The sequence below is a fragment of the Centruroides sculpturatus genome, unplaced genomic scaffold, assembly GCF_000671375.1.
Source record: "Centruroides sculpturatus isolate CEXI.00-Female unplaced genomic scaffold, Cexi_2.0 scaffold397, whole genome shotgun sequence".
NCBI lineage: Eukaryota > Metazoa > Arthropoda > Arachnida > Scorpiones > Buthidae > Centruroides > Centruroides sculpturatus.
The window spans coordinates 386,273-407,807 of record NW_019384579.1 but is presented as its reverse complement, the minus strand read 5'-3'; the positions used below and the strand labels follow the sequence as shown (position 1 = coordinate 407,807).

The 21,535-nt window shown below is 30.2% G+C and overlaps 2 protein-coding genes across 2 annotated transcripts; one reads left to right on the top strand and one right to left on the bottom strand.

Moving 5' to 3' along the window:
• Positions 1-7,779: 7,779 nt before the first annotated feature.
• LOC111624419 lies at positions 7,780-9,937 on the bottom strand. Its single transcript, XM_023367252.1, has 2 exons — positions 9,124-9,937; positions 7,780-8,004 (listed from the first exon to the last, which is right to left on the bottom strand). Exons 1-2 carry the CDS (start codon positions 9,576-9,578, stop codon positions 7,806-7,808), a joined length of 654 nt encoding a protein of 217 aa, XP_023223020.1. The 5' UTR covers positions 9,579-9,937; the 3' UTR covers positions 7,780-7,805.
• Positions 9,938-12,734: 2,797 nt separating this feature from the next.
• Positions 12,735-14,753, top strand: LOC111624435 (sentrin-specific protease 8-like). Its single transcript, XM_023367273.1, has 2 exons — positions 12,735-13,328; positions 14,511-14,753. Exons 1-2 carry the CDS (start codon positions 12,735-12,737, stop codon positions 14,751-14,753), a joined length of 837 nt encoding a protein of 278 aa, XP_023223041.1.
• The last annotated feature ends 6,782 nt before the right edge of the window (positions 14,754-21,535 follow it).

The window sequence follows — 21,535 nt, the reverse complement described above, 5'->3', positions numbered from 1 at the left end:
AAGTAACCTAAATTAAGAAAGAACAACTACAAATGACTTATTGGATATTGGAGACGTGTACGAATATGAATAGTACAAGCAAAATTAAAAAAAAGGTCGACAGGTTACGCTCGCTATTCCCGGACAAAATTAATAGCTCACCCGGACAGTGAGTCGATTCCCGGACTGTCCAGGTGAAAACCGAACGGGTGGTAATGCTACTTACTAAAAAGGTTTTCTTAGGGCCCACAGAGTGCAAAAAGTTAAAAGAAAGGATCGAAAGTGCCGGCATCCCTAGTAGCGCGTTATAGCTTCATGAAGCCCGGGCAAATATGAATTAGAACGGTCCTACTTACTATGTATATTGACTTCAGAAAATTTTCTTTGAGGGAATTTTTTGGGAAATATATTTTCTTATAAAAGTTTGGTTTGGACTCTAGGCAATTGCCCTTTTTGCTCATAGGATAACGCGACAATAGGCCTTCCGCCCTTTTCATGCTACGCTATTAATCGTGTGCCGAAATACTCTAAAGTACAAAAGCTCATAAAAAACCTCCATTTTAGTAGTTTCGCATCGAATCGGTAGCAGTGTGAAACTAGCATTTTCAACACGAAAAAAAAACGCGATATCGTTTTAATTCATAATTTTTAAAAAAAACTTGGTTATTTTACATAGAAATTAAACTCCGTAAAATAAAAACATTTTTAAAAAAAAACGTATTTTTGGCTAATTTGGTGCTATTTTTTCGTAACCGGAAAATTTGCTTGGATACGAAAGTTGTTTATCCTCGTGCCTCGTATCTATTTCGATATTCATGGCGTCGGAAGGTGCAGGAGGTAATCCCAGAAAAGTTTTATTTCAAAGACAGCGAACCGCGCCCGAGAGAGGAGGACATCATTTTGGTGATGCTACCGGTATTATTATTATTATTTTCTTTTTTTTTGTTTTTGTTTTTCTTGATATAAACTACGGCGAAGAAATAACGCGTGGTGTCGCATTAAAGTTCTGTCGCTTCGTATATTTTGGCTAATTGCCGAATATCAACTCGTTTAACATTCCTGCTTCTCGGTTATGTTTAACTTCTGTGAAAGCGGTTGTTGTTATTGCGCGTTTTGTCTCGTGCAAAATTCAAATGGGGGTCTACAACTTGGGGGAGGGGTTCTCGCCCCCCTCAGGCAACACTTGATTCTTACCTTACTCAGAAAATTTAGACTGCAATGTTTAAATGTACGGGTAGGATGTGAACTCGGAATGACGTTTGCCAACCCCGGAGTTATAGATCCCGTACGGGCGAGAGTTGAAGGAACCGTACTCGTACGTGTGACCCTTCGCTGGATGTTCGCCTCCAAAGGTCGGTTTTTATCCCGAGCCTCGACCAACGTGGAGCGTGGAGAATAGGCGGTATATTGGTTTGTGATGATAACTGACTTTTGGAGGAGAATATCTGGTGAAGGGTTGCACGTGTGGGTATGGTTGACATTTTTGCTCTTGCAGGAGGTGTATAACTCTGGGAGTGGCAAATTCCTTATTTGGAGTTTGCATTTTACTATTTATTATGTGAAAAATTAATTTTTTCATATAATAGTTTCATGAAATTGTTGTTATCATACAAAAAGTTTTTAGCATTCTGTAAGCTGAAATAATTGTTGAAATTTACACATAACGACCTTGTTCGTGTACTGTAATGTGCCTTGAGCTTTTATACATTTACGATACTTTTATAATATTTTCTAAGTTATTGGGCTGCAAATTTGAAAAAATTGTAGACCTATAAATTCCCATTGTTGTCCATCTGTCTTTCCTTAATCTCGAGAATGGAGCTAGATAGATGAAATCAGAGACTGGATATGGAAACCTTAGGGGCAGGATGCCCCGATTAACTATATGTGAACTTTCAATGCAAACTGGGAGTCGCATTGTTTCAATTCAAAACTTTCCCCAAAAGATTAATAGATGACTGGCACGACTCCATTGCTAACAAGTAAGGTATGATGTACAGAGCAAGATGCTGCAGTACTAATTTGAGGTGGAGAGTGCACATTTTAAATCAAATAAATTAAAAATACGATTAAAAATTGCAGCCTGGCATTGTGACAATGTCAAATAAATAATTACTCGTTTCTGTTTATAAATATTTTCATTATTTTATATGGTTGAATAGATATGTGGAAAAAATTTAACATTTTAAAGTATCTTGTGATTGAAACTTCTTAAAAATAAATTGTTTATTACATCAAAGTTAGTATATTCAAGCTGCACAATGAAGAATGTAATAGTGAGGATGAATACGTTGTATATCTTGAAAAATAATAATAAATTGACATGCTAAATGCTAAAATGAATGGGATACTACATATATATAATCTTTAATAATAATAATAATTTTTAACAGATTTAATAAGTGGTAATTATCCTTTTTTTGGTATAATATGTAAATATTAAACATTGGAAATTCATGACAACCAATTTCGCCAACATACTATAAAGGGGATATCTTAAGATTTAAATTTAAGTTTCTTCATGCATTATTAAAATTTTAAGACTTAAAAAAAATTTAGGTCTATTTATTTATTTTCAAGTACACTTTTGATAAATCTTATAATTATTTTAAACTGCTCAACACATTGGATATAAAATATTTACAGAATAAAACAGTATTAAATTACACTTTTATAATTTCAGCAAACTATTTTAATTTGCAAACATTTTCGACTTTATTTAAAGGCCATCCAGTTGCCTATTAAAAGATGTATAAAATTAAGAGATACAAATATAAGAAATAATTATATATAAATGATTATATAAAAATAACTAATTCATGTTGGAATTGCCAGGTTTTTCATGAAAACATTACCAAGCATATGAGATGCTTTTTCCATCTTCAAAGTTAATGCAACTGCTTGTCAGGCCAACTTTGTAGATTTCTAAAGCTTCTAGAGCCCTGATGTGGTTAGTTTACAGGATTGTTTAACATGGCATTCTGGAGGTCAGCTTGCATGTCAGTCTCTGTGGTGTAAATGGACAAGATAGTGGTGTGTTTATAATGCAATCTTCGTCTTTTGTTTCTATGAAACAAAAAAAGACAAAGCTGAAAAACATAGGGTGCCAAGGTGTACAAGATTCCAACATGTTCCAAAAAGATATGGTATATGTTTGGGTCAAAAAAAGTTACATAACTGTATACATACATAAATATAAGTTTATTTCATTCACAGAGAACTGAAAGAAAAATGATGAAATTTGTGGTACTGCACCAGAAGCAATTATTTAATGTATATAGTCCACCAATTAGCAAAACTATGTGTAGTTTTTAAAACTGTTAGGTATTTCCTGAAGATAATCTGAGCATTGCTAGGTTGATTGGTGTGTGTGTGTGTGTGAGAGAGAGATTGCAATTGCCTCTATTTAAAGAAGATACTTGAGGTTATATATAGTTAGGGTGGTGAGGCATCTGTTAGTGATATCACTTGCTAGTCTAGCTATGATTTTTTTTAAGAAACAGTAAGACACTAGTTTGCCATCCCTCTTCTCAAACCTCTCTCACCCTTCTAAAAAAAATTAACCTACTGTATTTTAGAAAAATCCAGCAACAATTTGCTTAACTTTCAAGCGACATTAGGTGGTGCCATCTGTTGGGATATTTTTTTAATATTTTTAACTATTGTAAAATGGCAAAAAGCTTAATTTTGAGGGTATTGATGGGTTTTTATAAAAAAAATTGTAAATACTAAAAGTTTGACCCTACTGGAGATGCACATGACCCCCTTTATCTTTCCACCCCTCAACTTTTAATCACCAAAATTTAATAGCATTGATCCCTCTAATAAATAAACCTCCCTGCAAAATTTCAGAAATTTTTGACAAAAAGCATGAGAGTTATTGAGCTTCGGAAAGGGTGAACAAAGTCATGCCCCACACACACACTAACATCCATACATACAGAAAAAACTCCCAAATTTCTTTGCATTTCTTGACGTTTTAAGGTCCTGAGTCCAAAAGTGCAAAAATCTGGGGAGTTGTTTTTTGACTCTGTCATACTTTTTCTCTTACATATAACAGCTGGAAAAGTAAAAATGATTCATACAAAATCATAGTGTTTTGAATATGTCAAATGTTTTTTTTTTTTCTATAATTTACAACTTGTAAATTATAAGTAATAATTAAAAGTTGTGTTATGAATATAAAATAATTTTAATTTTAATATTTGAGAAGAATTTCTTGCATTTCTACTATTTTCTGTTATATTATTATGTAAGATTTTGCTTAAGAATGAATTATGGTAAATCTGATGTATATTTTTGACAATAAAATGAAAGCATTTAAATGAAAACGTAAACAACTGAGTTGATCAGATTAATATGCATATGTAGTAGATATTTTTTAATCTTCATGAAAAAAATTAACAATATTACTTGTTAAAGTTACTGTTGAATTTTAATAATATTTTTGAAGGTTTATTTACTTATATGACAAATCTGTGTTAATAATTTGACTAATTTTTTTTTTTTTTTTTAAATCTTTATTTTGAATTAGTAGACAGTATCATTTTTGCCATAGCTTTTTTTTTAGAATAAGATGCCCTTTAGGAAATAATGACATTGATTCTGTTTAATAAAATATGAAAGACTTTTCTGGATATTACCATCATAATTATAAAATGGAACCAGATTAAAATGTGTGTTTAGTTTGTTGGGAAAAAGAAAGTCAGCATTTTAATTATATTTAATCTACTTAACTTTCACATCATCTAATGCAGTATCCACTAGCATTTTCATTATTCCTCCTCAAGTTTTTGAAGTATTTTTTTCAGTCTTGTCTAGGTTCCATTTCTCATTGCTCCTGCTCAAAATTTAATTTTAACTTTCTCTTCTATCAATATTGAATAAACTCCCAATTTTTCACATAGTTTTTTTTTTGTCCTCCTTGTTTCTCAGTTTATTGTAAAATGTAATGTTAACCTTAAATGCTATCGCGGTTTGTCGCACTTTTCAGAGTTTCATAAAAGCTTGGACTCCAAGAGTCAACATAATGTATTGAAACTATTCTTGTATTGGAGAGATGGGGGAAAAAAGAAGATACATTTATATATTTTTTAAATTACAAGGATGACTCTACATCAAAGACTTCAATGATTATACACTTTAGTCTTTGATACTAATAACAAAAATATATTTATTGTTTTTTAAGTTTCAGTCCCAATACCCCAATATTAACAGAAACAAAAGGATAATTTCCATATAATTTGTATAGAATATAATGTTATATAATTTCAGTTATCCTTAATGCATTAAGCATCCCAATAGAAAGGCATAAAATATCACACTGGGCCAGTACAGATTCTAATGTATAGTGTGTGTTGTGTTTTGTGCAACACACAACCCGGGTAAATTGCTGGGTATGTTGCTTATTTACAGCACATTGTGCTGTGTTAAATCATAACTTAGCAGTGAGTGTATAAAAATTTCATGCATGCATTCATACATACGAGGTATATGTGCTACATGATGCAGTATATATTTCTACTTGCTGTTAAAAATTTTAACACCATAGGACAGTACTATTTTTTATTTTTATATAAATTATTTTTTGGTATATGATGATGATTATTAATTTAATAGTTTTAACAAAATATGCTCTTAAATCAATACACTGTAAGAACAAATTTCTGAAAAAACTAGTTGGTCATATAATGCAAAATTTATTTTTCTTAATCTATTCTCAATTCTATAAATCTTCCATAATAATACTGAATCATTATAATAGTGATTAAAACAAAACACCAATAAAAAAATTTTTTTATGATAAAACAATATGATAAATTATTTGTAGTAGTGCATATTTTATTCACTTTTAAATCATAAATAAATTGTAAAAAATTATAACATTTCAATTATTTTGAACAGATGAAAAACTTATTATTTTTATTATTTAGGTTTAGAGAAAGGAGATATTCTTAGCAGTAAACAGAGAATACAATTTGATCACGAACTAGAAACTAGTATCAAATTATTAGACAGAGGTGAGTTTTTCAAATTAAATTATTTAATACTTTTAATATTTATAGTGTGTGACTTTTAAAATATATATAGATCTGACATTTTAAAATAACTGTGTGAAAATGTTAATTATATTTAGGAAATTTTATGTTAACTTATTAATATAAAATAGTCACATGCTTGTTAAAAATGCATATACATATATTATATTAGAAGTTGACATTTAGTAAAAACAACACCCCAATACTGGTTAATATTAATCCGAGATTCATCACATCACAAAACCAATGAACCAGCAATAAAAAAAAAACTACTCACTTTGAGAAGCAAATGTTTTTGAAAGGACATTTACTCCACCAGCCTAAGGATGTCCTTTTTAAAAATGGACATAAACATTGGCTTCTCAAAGTGAGTAGTTCTTTTTTATTGCTGGTTCATTAGTTTTGTGACGTAGTGGATCTCCGGTTGATGTTTACAACTTTAGACCTGTGTAATAAATCTTGCTATTTTTTTACATGGTTGAAATCAATAATATAATAATTGGCTTGGCATAATATCATGGCTTATAATATAATAAAGAGTAAAATTTGATAAGCAGAAAGTATGAATAAATATTTTTTTTTTTGAATATTTGGTAGAATGGTTAAGGACCATCCATTAATTACTTGTACAGTTTAAGAAAGGGAGGGGTTGCAAAAAGTACAGTACACCATTGTACACAATGGGAAAGAGGCAAATCAAGGTATTGTCTGCATAGACTTTTTCAATGGTTTTAATGGCATATAAATTCATTCTTATAAACTTTATAGTCATGAGAACTATCAATTAGAAAATATTTGCAAAAAACATTTTTTTAAGCCACATTTCTTTAATGTCAGTTGGATCTATGAATTATTGTATATATAATTAAAGGAGAGTTTGACAAAAGTACATCATTGTACATAACAGTGAGAAAAAGATCAAAAATTGTAATTAATGAACAACCTTAAAAAAAGCTAACTTATCAAACTATTCTGGATTCCAAAGTTACTGCATACAGAATTTTAAACTGTTAGTTAAAAGTAAATAATACAACACTTATCAATAATCAGTAAAAGATCAACTTTTTTATATACTTTTAGAGTATTATTTAAAACAAATTTTTATTGTAGAAAAAATTTAAGATAACGAAACATTATGAAAACAAGTAAAACATCTAACAAGGGGACCTTACGGTCTCGGAAATTCAGTTCGGGATGAGACTTGGCAGGTTCGTAGTATACCTCAAGGGTGTCCACCCAGAAGAATTGTAAAGTGCACTAGCCAGAAGATTCCGAGAAAAAAGGCTCTAAAATTTTAAGCGCAGCTTATATACCGATCGATTCTACCTTATGGTAGTACAGCGAAGGGGCTCAGTCCGTAGCGTACTCGCCTGCAACACGGTGCGACCTAGGTTCGATCCTACCTTCTGCAAACTTTTTTTTTTATTGGTTTAAAAATTATAACAATTTTTAAATAAAGTTAATGACGTAAAAATATTATCAATTAAATCATAAATACTTTTATTTTATTTATGAAATGACTGTTACAGCGGATTAAAATGTGAATTAAAGATAACATTTTATTTTTCAAAAGTTGAATAATTTCAAATGCATTTTTAATAGAGGTAAATTAAAACTTTAATTACCACTTTAACAAATTTTCGGGTAGGGTTTTATTTAATATATATGTTATTATTTTATTTATATATTTTTAATATAAATTATATTCAGTAATATAAAATATATATAAATAATTTTATTTATATAAAAAATTTTTACAATATTGTCTTTATTTGTCAATTTTTTATTTTACGTACAAGCACCAGAATGATAATTATCATAAAAACATTGAAAACAAAAACTATTTTGACATCTTGCACAATTTATAAAGGATGATTGTTTACACGAACAACATTTTTTTAATAGATCTGTTGGAAAACATACTTCGTTTATATTCATAAAAATTTCTCTTTTATCAGAAAGTTTGGAAGCATACCAGGCATACCGAATCATTTCATTAAAAATTGGTGATGATAGTTGATGAAGCACTATTGATTGTATTTTTATACAATCTTCACGGGAATTTATTTCTCTATTATTTTCAATTAGATAAGCGCAATTTTGTATACGCTTTATTAGATTTTTTACCTGTCTATAAAAATATACGTCGCAAGGTTGGACAAGAGGAGTACATTTTGGAGGAATTACTTTTATTGTACAAGTCGGTGATTTCGCGTCATCCTGAAAGATTTTGTCATACAATTCAGGCTTCGTTTGTCCACCCCAAGAGTCAATAATTAATAAAAACTGTTTTTTTCCCACATAAGTCTTTAAACAACGGTTTAGAAAGTCAATATACAGTCCTGTCGTTAGTTTCCCAGATTTCGAAGACGTTATTACGACATTTTTATATTTTTTCGCATATTCATTTACTGTTTTTTGAACTCGGGGGCCAAAGTTACCGGTTGCTTCTTGTAAACAAACAAATACTTGAGGTAGGACTTTTCCAGACAGAGTGAGAGCATATTGAGCGGTATATGTATGAGTCACTTTATTCATGTCATGCCTTTTGACGAAAATAGTTTTGCTTCCTTTTTTATCCAAGGTCCTGTTGTACACCGACTGATACTGACATCCTGGAAACAGAAAACAACCGAAATTTAAGTATTTTGTCAGAGTCGTAAAAATAAAGAGCAAAATGAATTTGTAAATACTCTGCAATAATTTACCTGTCTGGTCAGTGTTGATAACAAAATCTTTGTTGAAATTCGGTATCAATTTGAACGTCTGGGTTCGAAAAGTGTCTGCAGAAGCCAACATTTCTTCGATCGTCGCTGTTTCTTTTTTTGAAACAAATTTTGTCACTTTTCGTTGACGAATTCCATGCTTCTTTTTGAATTTATGAACCCAACTGTCAGAAGCTTTAAATTCAAAATCTGTAAATTGTTGTGCTGCTGCTAAAGCCCACTGTTGTAAATTCCGAGTAGTCACTTGTTGATAATTCTCTCGGGCTTCAACAAAACGATCACGTGTCCAGGAATTGATTGTTTCGTACTTATCAAATTGATTTCCTCCTTTTTTTATCTCTTCTTCCCATTGGGATAAATATTCCTTCTTTTTTAACCGGCTGCATCCTTTTTTTTGCAATGTTTGTAGATTCCACGTGGGGTGAGCCTTTGCGATATTAACAACTTTAATTTTGTAATCAAAAGAAAGATGGTCTACCTCTCTCTTTTTTTTTCCTTCTGGTTCATATTCATCTGATGAGCTATGGTCTTCGACATTTTCAAAAGGTTCCTCGTCACAGTTTTCATTTTCATGAGCAAGTTCATCATCAGTCACAAGTATTTTTTCAGCCAGCATGTCCATAGTACGTTCGTAAATTTCTTCACCCATCAACATTGCTTCACGAGAAATTGAAGTTGAAGATTCCGATGTAATCAAATTATTTTCAGCAAGCAAGCTTTCGTAATAAATGACCGCATCTTTTAACCTCAACTTCGACATTTCACTGTATAATGAATCTTGACTGATTTCATCTGCAGCTTCTGATACTTTCGCAATTTCTTCATTAACAGACATTTTCAATTCACAATAGCTTAAAAATTCCGATAATATTTCGCAGTACAGAATGCTCCAATCTTGCGAAAGTCAAAAATGAACTAGCACGTTAGTTTGACAGTGAGTTTCTAGAATAATAAGGGTGGGTAAACCTATATATATCGTGTGAGACTCACTACGTAATCAGTTTACTTACTTACAAGTTAAATCATAACATAACTTTCTAAAAATATCATTTTGTCGGATAACTGTCAACTTTCACACCTAGAAGCTAATCATTCAGTGAGTTCTCACAAGTCAGCAGCAAAAGTGACGCTTTCACATAACCTTTCGACCTATCGTGGTAAGTTCATCGGTTGCAGATAACAAAATAATTGAAGTTTTAATTTACCTCTATTAAAAATGCATTTGAAATTATTCAACTTTTGAAAAATAAAATGTTATCTTTAATTCACATTTTAATCCGCTGTAACAGTCATTTCATAAATAAAATAAAAGTATTTATGATTTAATTGATAATATTTTTACGTCATTAACTTTATTTAAAAATTGTTATAATTTTTAAACAAAAAAAAAAAAAAAAAGTTTGCAGAAGGTAGGATCGAACCTAGGTCGCACCGCGTTGCAGGCGAGTACGCTACGGACTGAGCCACTTTGCTGTACTACCATAAGGTAGAATCGATCTGTATATAAGCTGCGCTTAAAATTTTAGAGCCTTTTTTCTCGGAATCTTCTGGCTAGTGCGCTTTACAATTCTTCTGGGTGGACACCCTTGAGGTATACTACGAACCTGCCAAGTCTCATCCCGAACTGAATTTCTGAGACCGTAAGGTCCCGTTGTAAGCCATTTTTGGGATGAGACTATGTCTCAGAGAACACAAGCAATGCATACACAAATCTTGCACTCGCACCTGCTTGTAGAAACAGTCTCAGCATTTCATATTTTCTTTTGACCCAGTTCTCAGTTCCCTGACTACCTACCAGTTTGTTTTATTTTATGTGCATATAATTTGGGCACCAAATACTCTGTGCCAAATTGCAATTCCTGACATCTACTCCTTCATACCTCTAAGGTGTGCAGCCATTGACAGCAGCGTGATTTTAGAGACGAGACAGTCTTATCAACAATAATTTGAGTGATTCATGTGTTTTACATGAATTAAATATTGTTTAAAAAATCCAAAACGTGTATTATACTGTAATACAATTTTGAAATTTGTGTCATTGTAGCCATTATTTCCTTATATCATATTTGAATTTATTTTATTACAAATTTCATGTATAGTAATACAAATTTACATAATGTATAATTTTGTAATAGGTATATAAAATGCAAAATGTAGCTATAATAAAATAGTAATAAATTAAATTTTTAAAATCTAATTTAAACTTTTGTTGCAAACAAATTTAAAAAGACTGACAAGTAATGAATAGTGAAATTTAAAAGAAAAATATTTTTCAATTTTATAATAATTGTACAGATAAATTTTTAGAATTAAAGATGCTTAAATTTATTTATATATTAATAATTAGTGATGGGACGATTAATTTGAATTGGGAATCTGAAAAATTGAGCATTTTCCAGGAATCGGAATCAAGCAAATCTTGTCACAATTTCCAATTCTAAAAACAATTCTTTCACATTTAATAAGAAAATTAATTATTTCTTTCAGTTGAAGATTAATTTAAAAATTTTTAAATCGCTATATTAATAATTAAGTATTAATTAATTAAGTAATTAAGTATTATTGGAAGCTTTCATGTTGATAAAGCAGAAAGTACATGGCACCTCATACACTGTCTGTCACGGTGGACTTTTCTTTCGTGTAGTCAGAGCAATGGGAGATTACACTTGGTCAGTACTAACGGGCCCCCATTTTAGGAAAGATGGGGTGATATTTGGGTTGTCCCAGCTGTCATTGGCCTGGCTTGACCAGCAATTTCAAATCAAGGCCTGTGGTTAGCAAAACAATTTAAATTATAAACAAAATTATATTTTAATTGAAAAAATATTACATAAAGTTATTTTTAATATTCAGTATGTTTACTTATAATGATAAAATGACTTTCTCATTATAATTATGAAAATTTTTGTTATGATTCACAGATGATGCTGTNTGGTTAGCAAAACAATTTAAATTATAAACAAAATTATATTTTAATTGAAAAAATATTACATAAAGTTATTTTTAATATTCAGTATGTTTACTTATAATGATAAAATGACTTTCTCATTATAATTATGAAAATTTTTGTTATGATTCACAGATGATGCTGTAATATGTTAAATTTTCAAATGTAATTTTAAGTAAAAATACTTGTTTGTGCTAAGTTTACTGCCATTTTTTGTTTTAAAAATTGATTTTTCAAGATGAGTAGGTCTAGACATTTGTGGCTCAAGTGAATGAATTCAAAAATGAGTTGACTCATGATGATGATATTTTTTCAGCTCATTGCATCATTTGCCAAACCTTATTTAGTAAATGCTTTAATTCCATTGTATTTAATATATGATGGAATTAAAGCATTTACAAAGCATGCCAATTGAAAAAAGCATGAAAAAAGAAGTTCATCTTCCCATTTACCTGCCTCTCCTCCCCCTGGTCGTCACATCGGCCAACAAAGCAGTTTCCAAAATTGGTGGCCCTAGATGATGATATGGGATAATTCTTTGAATAAAAGGGAATTAGCTGTAATTTCTTTGAGGGTAGTGTTGTAATATTAATTTCATCTGAAATAAGACTACATATTTATTTTGTAGTATACAATAAAAGCATGCATATACACACAAATGGAGAAATTTTGGGTTCCTTTCAAAAGATTGATTCTGGATTTCCCAATCATTTTCCATTCATAAAGTTGATGATTATTAACTAATGAATGTACTGTGCTCATAATGCAAATCATTACTTTTTTCTAAACTAAAATAAACTTTAGAAGGTATTCAGAAGAATTGGAATTGGGAGAAATTTTGGTATCGTCCCATCACTATTAATAATACTTTATTTTGACTAATCTTTTGCTCTTTTATTTCTGACATCAGAATTGCATCAGCAAAGATTGACTGCACTTCGTGAATTGGCAGATAAACTCCAAGAAACTTCTTGGAAATACCCCTCTATTGATCAACTGCTTGGACTATAAGTAATGTAAAATAAATAACTGTCATCAATCAAAATGGCATTCGGAGGATCAATAGTTCTAAGCTATCATGATTCTTTGCTTAGAGAATCGGATTTGAAAATATTATGTGGTCCGCATTGGTTAAATGATAATCTCATTGGTTTCTGGTTTCAATACCTAGAACACGATTTATATCGAGAAAATGCAAATCAGATAGGATTTATTAGTCCAGAAGTGACTCAGTTTATTAAATTAGGAGTGGTGGAAGATTTACAAAATACTTTGTCATCTTTAAATATTACAAGTAAAGAGCTGTTATTTCTTCCCATCAATGATTGTTCTTTTCAGGACAGTCCTGGAGGGTCACACTGGAGTTTGTTAGTATACAGAGCAAGTTTTCATATTTTTGAACATTACGATTCTCACACAGGCAGTGTTAACAGATTACATGCTGAAAATGTTGCCAAAATTTTAACACCTTTTATACTTGAGAAAGGGGCCGAGGTGGAAGTTCTCGAAATGGAGTGTACCCAACAACAAAATGGTTTTGACTGTGGTTTACACGTTATCTGTAATACCGAAGCTCTCTGTCGGAAACAGTTCGCAAATAATCCCAACCACGTATCTGATATTGCTTCTCCAGAATCTGTTAGAAGAGCTAGAAGTGACTTGAGAAATATTATATATTCACTTCAAAAGAAATAATTTGTTATTGTGCTAATGTACTTTTCCTTGTCTTACTAATATTTCAAATTTAATATATTTAAACTTTTCTTATTAAAAATTTTTGATATAAATTTAATAATTTAAAATAATTATTAATAATATTATTACCTTCTTAACATTTATAAATTTTAATGCCTAAGAAAGTTTCTGTTAAACAATCAAAGTATAATGCTCAATTTTTAAATTTATTTATAAATGTAAAATTCAAATTGCCAGTACTGATAAATCTTGAATATTTTGTTTAATATTTATTAAACTTTGTAAAAGCACAAAGGAACTACTGTCAAACTTAACTTTTTCCATTCTAAATTATATTTCATATGAAAAAAATAACAATATAACAAAATGCTTTAAAATTTCTTCCAATTTCAGCTCAAATTCAATTAATATCTTTAAAATATTGAAATATATTTCTGCATTAAAGTAAGAAAAGAAAAATAAATTTCAAATCTAGAAATTTTAAAAATTTTAATGCTATTGTTTATCATACATTTGATATATAATTTAGAATGGAAGTCTTATTTAGTCTTATAGAAAATAACTTCATGAACAAACCACAGTAATACCTCGACTTACGCGAACCCGGAATTACGCGATTTTCAAATCTCGCCGATTTCTCTTTTGTTTGAGCAACATGCAACTCTTGATTACTTACTCCCCCCACACTATTGTTCAGCTTACATGTTCGGACATGTCGCACGGAATCGATGCATAGCTACAATTTATTTTGTGTTATTTATTTCTGTGTTTGTTATATCTACGGAGACTTGAGAGACTACGATGTCATCCAAACTAGGTAGAACTGATTCTTCTGCATCAAACAAGAAAAGAAAAACTTTAACTTTGGAATGTAAAGGTAACATTATTAAAGACTTCGATACAAAAATGAAAATTTGTGAATTGGCAAAGAAGTTTGATCTACCGGAATCGACGGTCAGAACAATTATAAAAGGTAAAGAAAAAATTCTCGAAGCTGTGAAAAATGCTCAATCTTTAAATTCAAGCATCATTCGTAAACTTCACAGTATTATCGCTGAGATGGAAACAATGTTAAAATTAAGGTGTTGTAATCAAGTAAATGTGAAAAATTGTCCTGTTGATCAGAACGCGGTGTGCTCTCAGGCTAAGCTGGTTTTTGAGAGATTGAAAGAGGATGCTAGAGAGATGGCTAAAGATGAAGAGTTTAAAGCTAGTAATGGTTGGTTCAGCCGATTCAAAAGTTGCTGTAATTGGCATAGCATTGCAGAAAGTGGAGAGGAGGCAAATGCTGATAAAGAGGCTGCATCTTACTATCCAGAGAAATTCAAGATGAAGATGGCTATACCAGCCAAACCATATTCAACATAGATGAGACTGGCCTGTTCTGAAAGAAGATGCCTAAAAGAACGTTTATCGCTTGTGAAGAGAAACCTTTTCAGGTTTTAAGGCCGCCAAAGATCGATTGACAGTGATGGTTGGCGCAAATGCAGCTGGTGATTGTAAGTTAAAACCTCTTAGTTTATCGCTCGGAAAATCCAAAAGCATTGAAAAAAAAACTAAAGCTGGCTTGTCTGTGATTTGGAAGTCGAATCGTAAAGCTTGGGTGGCAGCTTTTCTTTTTGAGGACTGGTTTGGTCATCACTTCATACCTAATGTCGAACGTTATTGCCAATCTAAACAAATTCCATTTGAAGTGTTGCTAATAATTAGTGATGCCACGAATAGTGATTTTGCCGAATACCGAATATTCGGCTACGCTCTCAGCCGAAGCGCCGAATGTTCGGCAAAATATGTGTACATTTCGCAGGCGACAGGTTACAACCTGTCTCATTGCGGTGGGTGCGGTAACGACACCGCGGGCGCACTTGTTTTATTTGCGAGTAGATCGTGTCACGACATGCAATATTTGTTCACTGTTACATCAAATTGTGTTACTAATAGTCCTTCTAAAAAATATCACTGTTTGTATCACTTTATATGAAAACTGTTCGCCTAGATCGGACGGCAGACCTTTACAAGTGGCGGTCACCAAACGCAAAACAGTATCCAAGCCTGACAGAATTCGTTAAGATTTATCTATAGTCTCCCGACAGTAGTGTATATAGTGAGGCTATTTTCAGAAGCAGATATAGTTTATGAGGAAAAGCGCAATCGTTTGCTATCAACAAATGCTGAAAAAATTGTTTTCATTCATCACAACTTACCACTGATAGATTTTAAGTATTAAATGTAATAATTTGTGATTAAAATAAATACGTTTTTGACTAATATGTGCGTTTTTTTCATGATTTGGTATTCAGCCGAATACCGAATATTAAAAAAAGTAGCCCGAATACCGAATAGTAGCCGAATATTCGTGGCATCTCTACTAATAATCGACAACGCACCAGGTCATCCCCTGCAACTTTAACTAATTTGCAAAACAACACTTTAATCCCTGAACCATTTTAAGCAACTTATGGCTGTATGAGATGGTGTTCCATCCTGCTGAAAGATGCATCATCACCTTCAAACAAATTCCCAATGGTGGGCAGCAGTTTGGTTTCAACACTGCTTTCTGGTATTTTTTGCATCAATTTTGCCATCAAGACGTCTAACACCATGCTTGGCCATGCAAGCTCACACCATTAAATTCACAGGATGTTTAATAGTTGTCATAATGCACCTGAGGGACTAAATGAAGTGAGAAAACAGTATTTCAGATGGAAAACTTGCTTTTGCAATTAGGAAAGGGCTCATAAACACTCCCAGCTCAATGTGGACCTTCATAACAGCCAGCAGGAGACATCTTACAAGAAAAAATGCTGTCCTCTTAAAAGCAGAAAAGTCAGAGGATTTATTATCATCACATACCACATACAACCGACAACTGAATACATCGCTGATACACAATGCATGACAGTACCTCCAAATATCATGGATGCTTATAGACAAGAGTTAAATGATTTGGTAACACAGANGTGGTTCTTATTCAGGCGCTATGGAATTCCCTATATGAATTCGAATTTCCAGTCTAGAATTAACCGTTGTTTTGGAAAATCTTTCTGGAACGTTGTCACGTGTGACCGATGGCGTCATTGTAGACTTGCGCATTATCCGTATGTTGTTACTTTAGAGTTTTATTGAGGAAGGCTTCCCATGCTGTTGATATCTTCATTTCTTGTTTGAAGTTAATGCAGTGCTTATTCCTGAGGGTGTTAAGGCAAATGTATATGGCTTCTAGCCATCTGAGGTGTTCTGTGTGGAATGTGGTGTGAATAATTCTGGCTAGAGGGAATAGCGGCTCTATTTCTGGGTCGGAGGAGTATACTGCTAAGGCGGTGTTGTTTCTATGATGTAGGGTGTCCGCTTTGTGTTCCTTGATCCTAGTTACTAATTTGCATTTAGTGGACCCGATGTAGATTACTTCGCTGTTGTCTCTCTGATGTTCCATAGCGCCTGAAGAAGAACCACATTAGGTTCAAAAACGTTTGCAAAGTCCTCTGCATTGGAGAAGAACAACACTGGTTACAGGCAGTGAAGTTGGGTAATAGTTTTTAAATTCAAATGGTAATATCTAAAGCACCAAACTGTTATTTGAAATTGTCTTTATTTCAAGCTTTTTATATTGATGTCCAAATTAATTATTAATTATTTTAATAAGTCATTTACAAACTTCTGTAAACTTACAAGAATTAAAAACAATGTTTTTCTTCGTAGGATAATAAAATTGGATCCAAAAATTAAACATTGTTCATTAAAATAATAAACCAAACAAAAAATTCTTTATCTAAATCATTGATGTAAGCAATTTAAAACAACAATGATATAATGAACAACATACAAATGTTTTTAACCAAATTTACATTTGTTTTGTTAAAACTGGCAAATTGAATGACAATAGCAGCTGAAAATATTTGTATAATAAAAATGCTACTAGTTCAAAGTGTCTATTTATCTATAAACATATTATGTCCAGTTTCCCCCTCCCCATGATTTATGAATGGATTTTAATGTGATAGCTATTTAATCAGTTAATCATTGTCATTCAATAGCAATTTTTATGATCAGTTTACAAAATTAGATTTAGTGCTTTAGTGCGTATAAGAAATCAAAAAGGAAAATTTAGGTTATAGCTTCCAATTATAGTTTGATTGAATCAACACAAAAGCATATACTTGTGAGAAATTAAATAACAGGGTTAACGAACTGATGTGTTTACAAGTCGTGTGTGGAACTTTTTTTGTATTAGGAAATATTAAAAATACTTTTTAAAAATATAATAGCTTGCATTTATATTTGAATTTTTATCTGCTATATCTTAATCTATTATTGAATTAAGATTTGGTTTGTAAGTTTTAAATTTTTAAACAAGCATTCGATATATTTTAATGTACATTAGATTTAACAGAATCCAAATTTAATGGATTAGAAATAGCTTGAAAGTTGTTATATGCTATTAATTTTATCTTTAATGTCAAAATAATAATATTTTCTTAAAGCAAACTAATAAAAAAACTTTATACTTTTAAACCTCAACTGGCTAATTATAAAAAATCAGTTTAAAATATTGTTGAATTATTAATATATGTATTTAATGCATGTTTCTATAGTAATATTGATGTGCTTTGTATTTTTAAGAGTTTAAAACAAACTTTTGAAAAAAAGAAAGCATTTTGAGATATTTACTTATTCATGTTGCTATAGAAAATTGTTGATGTATGCTCATAAATTGTCCAAAAGACTAAAATAATGAAAGAAATTCTAAATTATTACTATTGATATTGCATTCAATAAGATTTATTGTATTATTATTATTATTACATTTATATATATATATTGTGAAATTTTTCAATTTGTAATTTAAAATAAAATCTTCAGTTATTTACAACTTTTTGGTTTCATTGCATAAAAATAATTCAGGTGTTTTAACATTGAACTATTTCAATATTTTAAAATGTCACAAAATATTTAACAACTTTATAACAAAAGAAAAGAATTTTAGCATGTTATAAATTAACATATAAATTTAAATAACTTTTAATATTTATAAATTTACAATGGATATTTCTTTTTATATTGCACATTTATTGATTTAATGACTAGAATATTAACTCTGGTACCGTTCTGTCTATAAAATTTAATATTTAGCTCTGACCAAAAAAAAAAGGATTGACATTTACACATTAATGAATATTTAAAAGCTTTTCTATATCTGTATAAACATGATATGCTAGTTTAATAATAAATTATATTAAATATTAAAACAAAATTGATTGACTAGTTATTCTAAGATACACTGATATGTTTAACTATTTTAACAATTAGACAATTTTTTTGAGTGAGATGCTAAACTGAAGATGCACAGTAGATATTAAAGTTTGTGCTGTCTTTATTGAAATGAGTTTCAAATAAAACAGATCTTTGACTTTTAAAGTGTTTTTTTTTTGGCACAGAAATGAAAATTAAAAAGTTTCATAAAGTGAGATTTTTATATTGTTTATACTTTGCTAAACCTGTTTTTTTTTATTAAAAAACCTTAAAAATCTTGCAAACTCTGTATTACCATAATATCTTTTATCTTCATTTGATTCTTCAATCTGAAATTAAGAAGGAAAAATCATTAAATAAAAATTGGAACTTAACAACAAATTCAATATCATTTAACATATATATGTTAAATTTTTTATTAAAAATCTAGCAATGGGTTGCTTAACTTTCCCAGCAACATTCGGTGGTGCCATCTGTTATGATACTTTAGTTTAAAATATAAAGTTTTTTTTATTATTATAAAATGATAAAAAGCTTAACTTTTAGGTTAGTGACGGCTTTTATAAAAAAAATTGTAACTGCTAATAACGAGTAAAATTGTCATTAAGTCTTACCCTACTGGAGGTACGCATGACCCCCTTTATCTTCCCATTGCCTCTCTACCTTTAATCAAAATTTAATATCATCAATCCCCCTAATAAACAAACTTCCCTGCAAAATTTCAGAAACTCTTGACAAAAAGCATAAGAATTAAGCTTCAAAAAGGGTGAATAAAATTGTGCCACCCACACTCTAACATCCATATATACAGAAAAAAAAAATCCTGAATTTTTTGCATTTCTACATTTCAAGGTCCCGAGTCCAAAACCGTAAAATTCTGGGGGGGTCATTTTTTTGATCAATCACCATAATTTCCCTCTGTTACTGTATATACAACACTCAGGAAAATAAGATTAAAAATAATTAATAACTTTGTCAAGATTTAAAAATTTTCTGTTGTAAATTAATGTGTTATACATACTTCTATCAAATAAAGTAATTTTAATAATAATACTTTTTCTCATTGTGTAATTATATACTACTATGAATTATGCTTGCTTATTACATTTATATATGTGTCTAGATTTACTGTATGTAACAAAAGTACTTACAGTAAATCTAGATTACTATTTAAATGTAAACTGTAATGAGCAACTATTTATTGTGACATTATCACAATACTGGGCTGAAATTTTTAATCATATTTTTAATGTATCTAATTTAAAATGTGTGCTCTCCACCTCAAATTAGTAGTGCCTTACCCCTGTACATCATACTTTTCCTTTAGCAACAGAGTTGTGCCGGTCATCTACCTAACACCTACAGGGAAAATTTTTTGAATTGAAATAACACAATTTTTGATTTGCATTCAAAGTTCATATATAGTTAATCAGGGTCTCCTGCCTCTAAGATTTCCCTACCTGGTCTTGTCTTTCATCCATTTAACTCCGTTCTCAAGATTAAGGAAAGACGGACAGATGACAGTGGGAATTTATGGTCTACAATTTTTTCAAGTTGCATACTGCATCAGTTTCAGTATGGTCAAATATTTCTCATGGACAAGTGGTTGGGAAACACTGCTTTTAAATGGATGAAAATTGGATTGAAAGTATGAATCGACCTCAAAATTTAAAAAGTTAAACTCAGATTAAAAAAGGGTTACTCTATTAAAAAAATGAATTATGCTAAAAATTCTTGGTATATTATCACTAAAACGTTTCTCTACTAACTATTTGATTGTATTTGTGTCCTACAAAATCAATTGATAGAACATTTTGATTTGTCATAAAATTAAGATACTACGTTCAGATTATTTTTTAAAAAAATACAGGAACTTTTCCCCTTATAATTAATTTCAAAAATGCATTTTAAATTTAGATCGATAAAATATTTTTATATCTTATGAAATTGTTCAGTCATCTAATAGATTCATAAGGAATTAGCCTATTGGGAAAGAATTTAGATTCAAATTACTTCAGAATCTTGTGACATTTTTATGAAAAAAGTTGGGATTATCGTTCTTATTCCTCACATTAGTTAACCATATATTCAATCAGATTAATGGCTCATGCTACTTAATAATGAATTGGCTTCTTTTGTGAGAAATAAAAATATAAAAAATTATCTGTTCAGAATGAGAAAATGATTTGTTTGTATTCAATTGGTTCTTTAGATTACTACAATTTTAAGAAATGGTGTTGGCATTCTGTTAAGGTAAAAATTTTATAGGTAAAATGAGTGAATATATTAAACAGAAAATGCTATTTTGCATCTTAATGATGATATATATTAATATGAGATTATTATTAAGACAGTATTTTTTATATAGAATTAAGAAAATAATAGTATAATAGATTACATCTATTTTTTTTAGTAATAATAAATCAGAATGCTCTNCAATCAAAGTATAATGCTCAATTTTTAAATTTATTTATAAATGTAAAATTCAAATTGCCAGTACTGATAAATCTTGAATATTTTGTTTAATATTTATTAAACTTTGTAAAAGCACAAAGGAACTACTGTCAAACTTAACTTTTTCCATTCTAAATTATATTTCATATGAAAAAAATAACAATATAACAAAATGCTTTAAAATTTCTTCCAATTTCAGCTCAAATTCAATTAATATCTTTAAAATATTGAAATATATTTCTGCATTAAAGTAAGAAAAGAAAAATAAATTTCAAATCTAGAAATTTTAAAAATTTTAATGCTATTGTTTATCATACATTTGATATATAATTTAGAATGGAAGTCTTATTTAGTCTTATAGAAAATAACTTCATGAACAAACCACAGTAATACCTCGACTTACGCGAACCCGGAATTACGCGATTTTCAAATCTCGCCGATTTCTC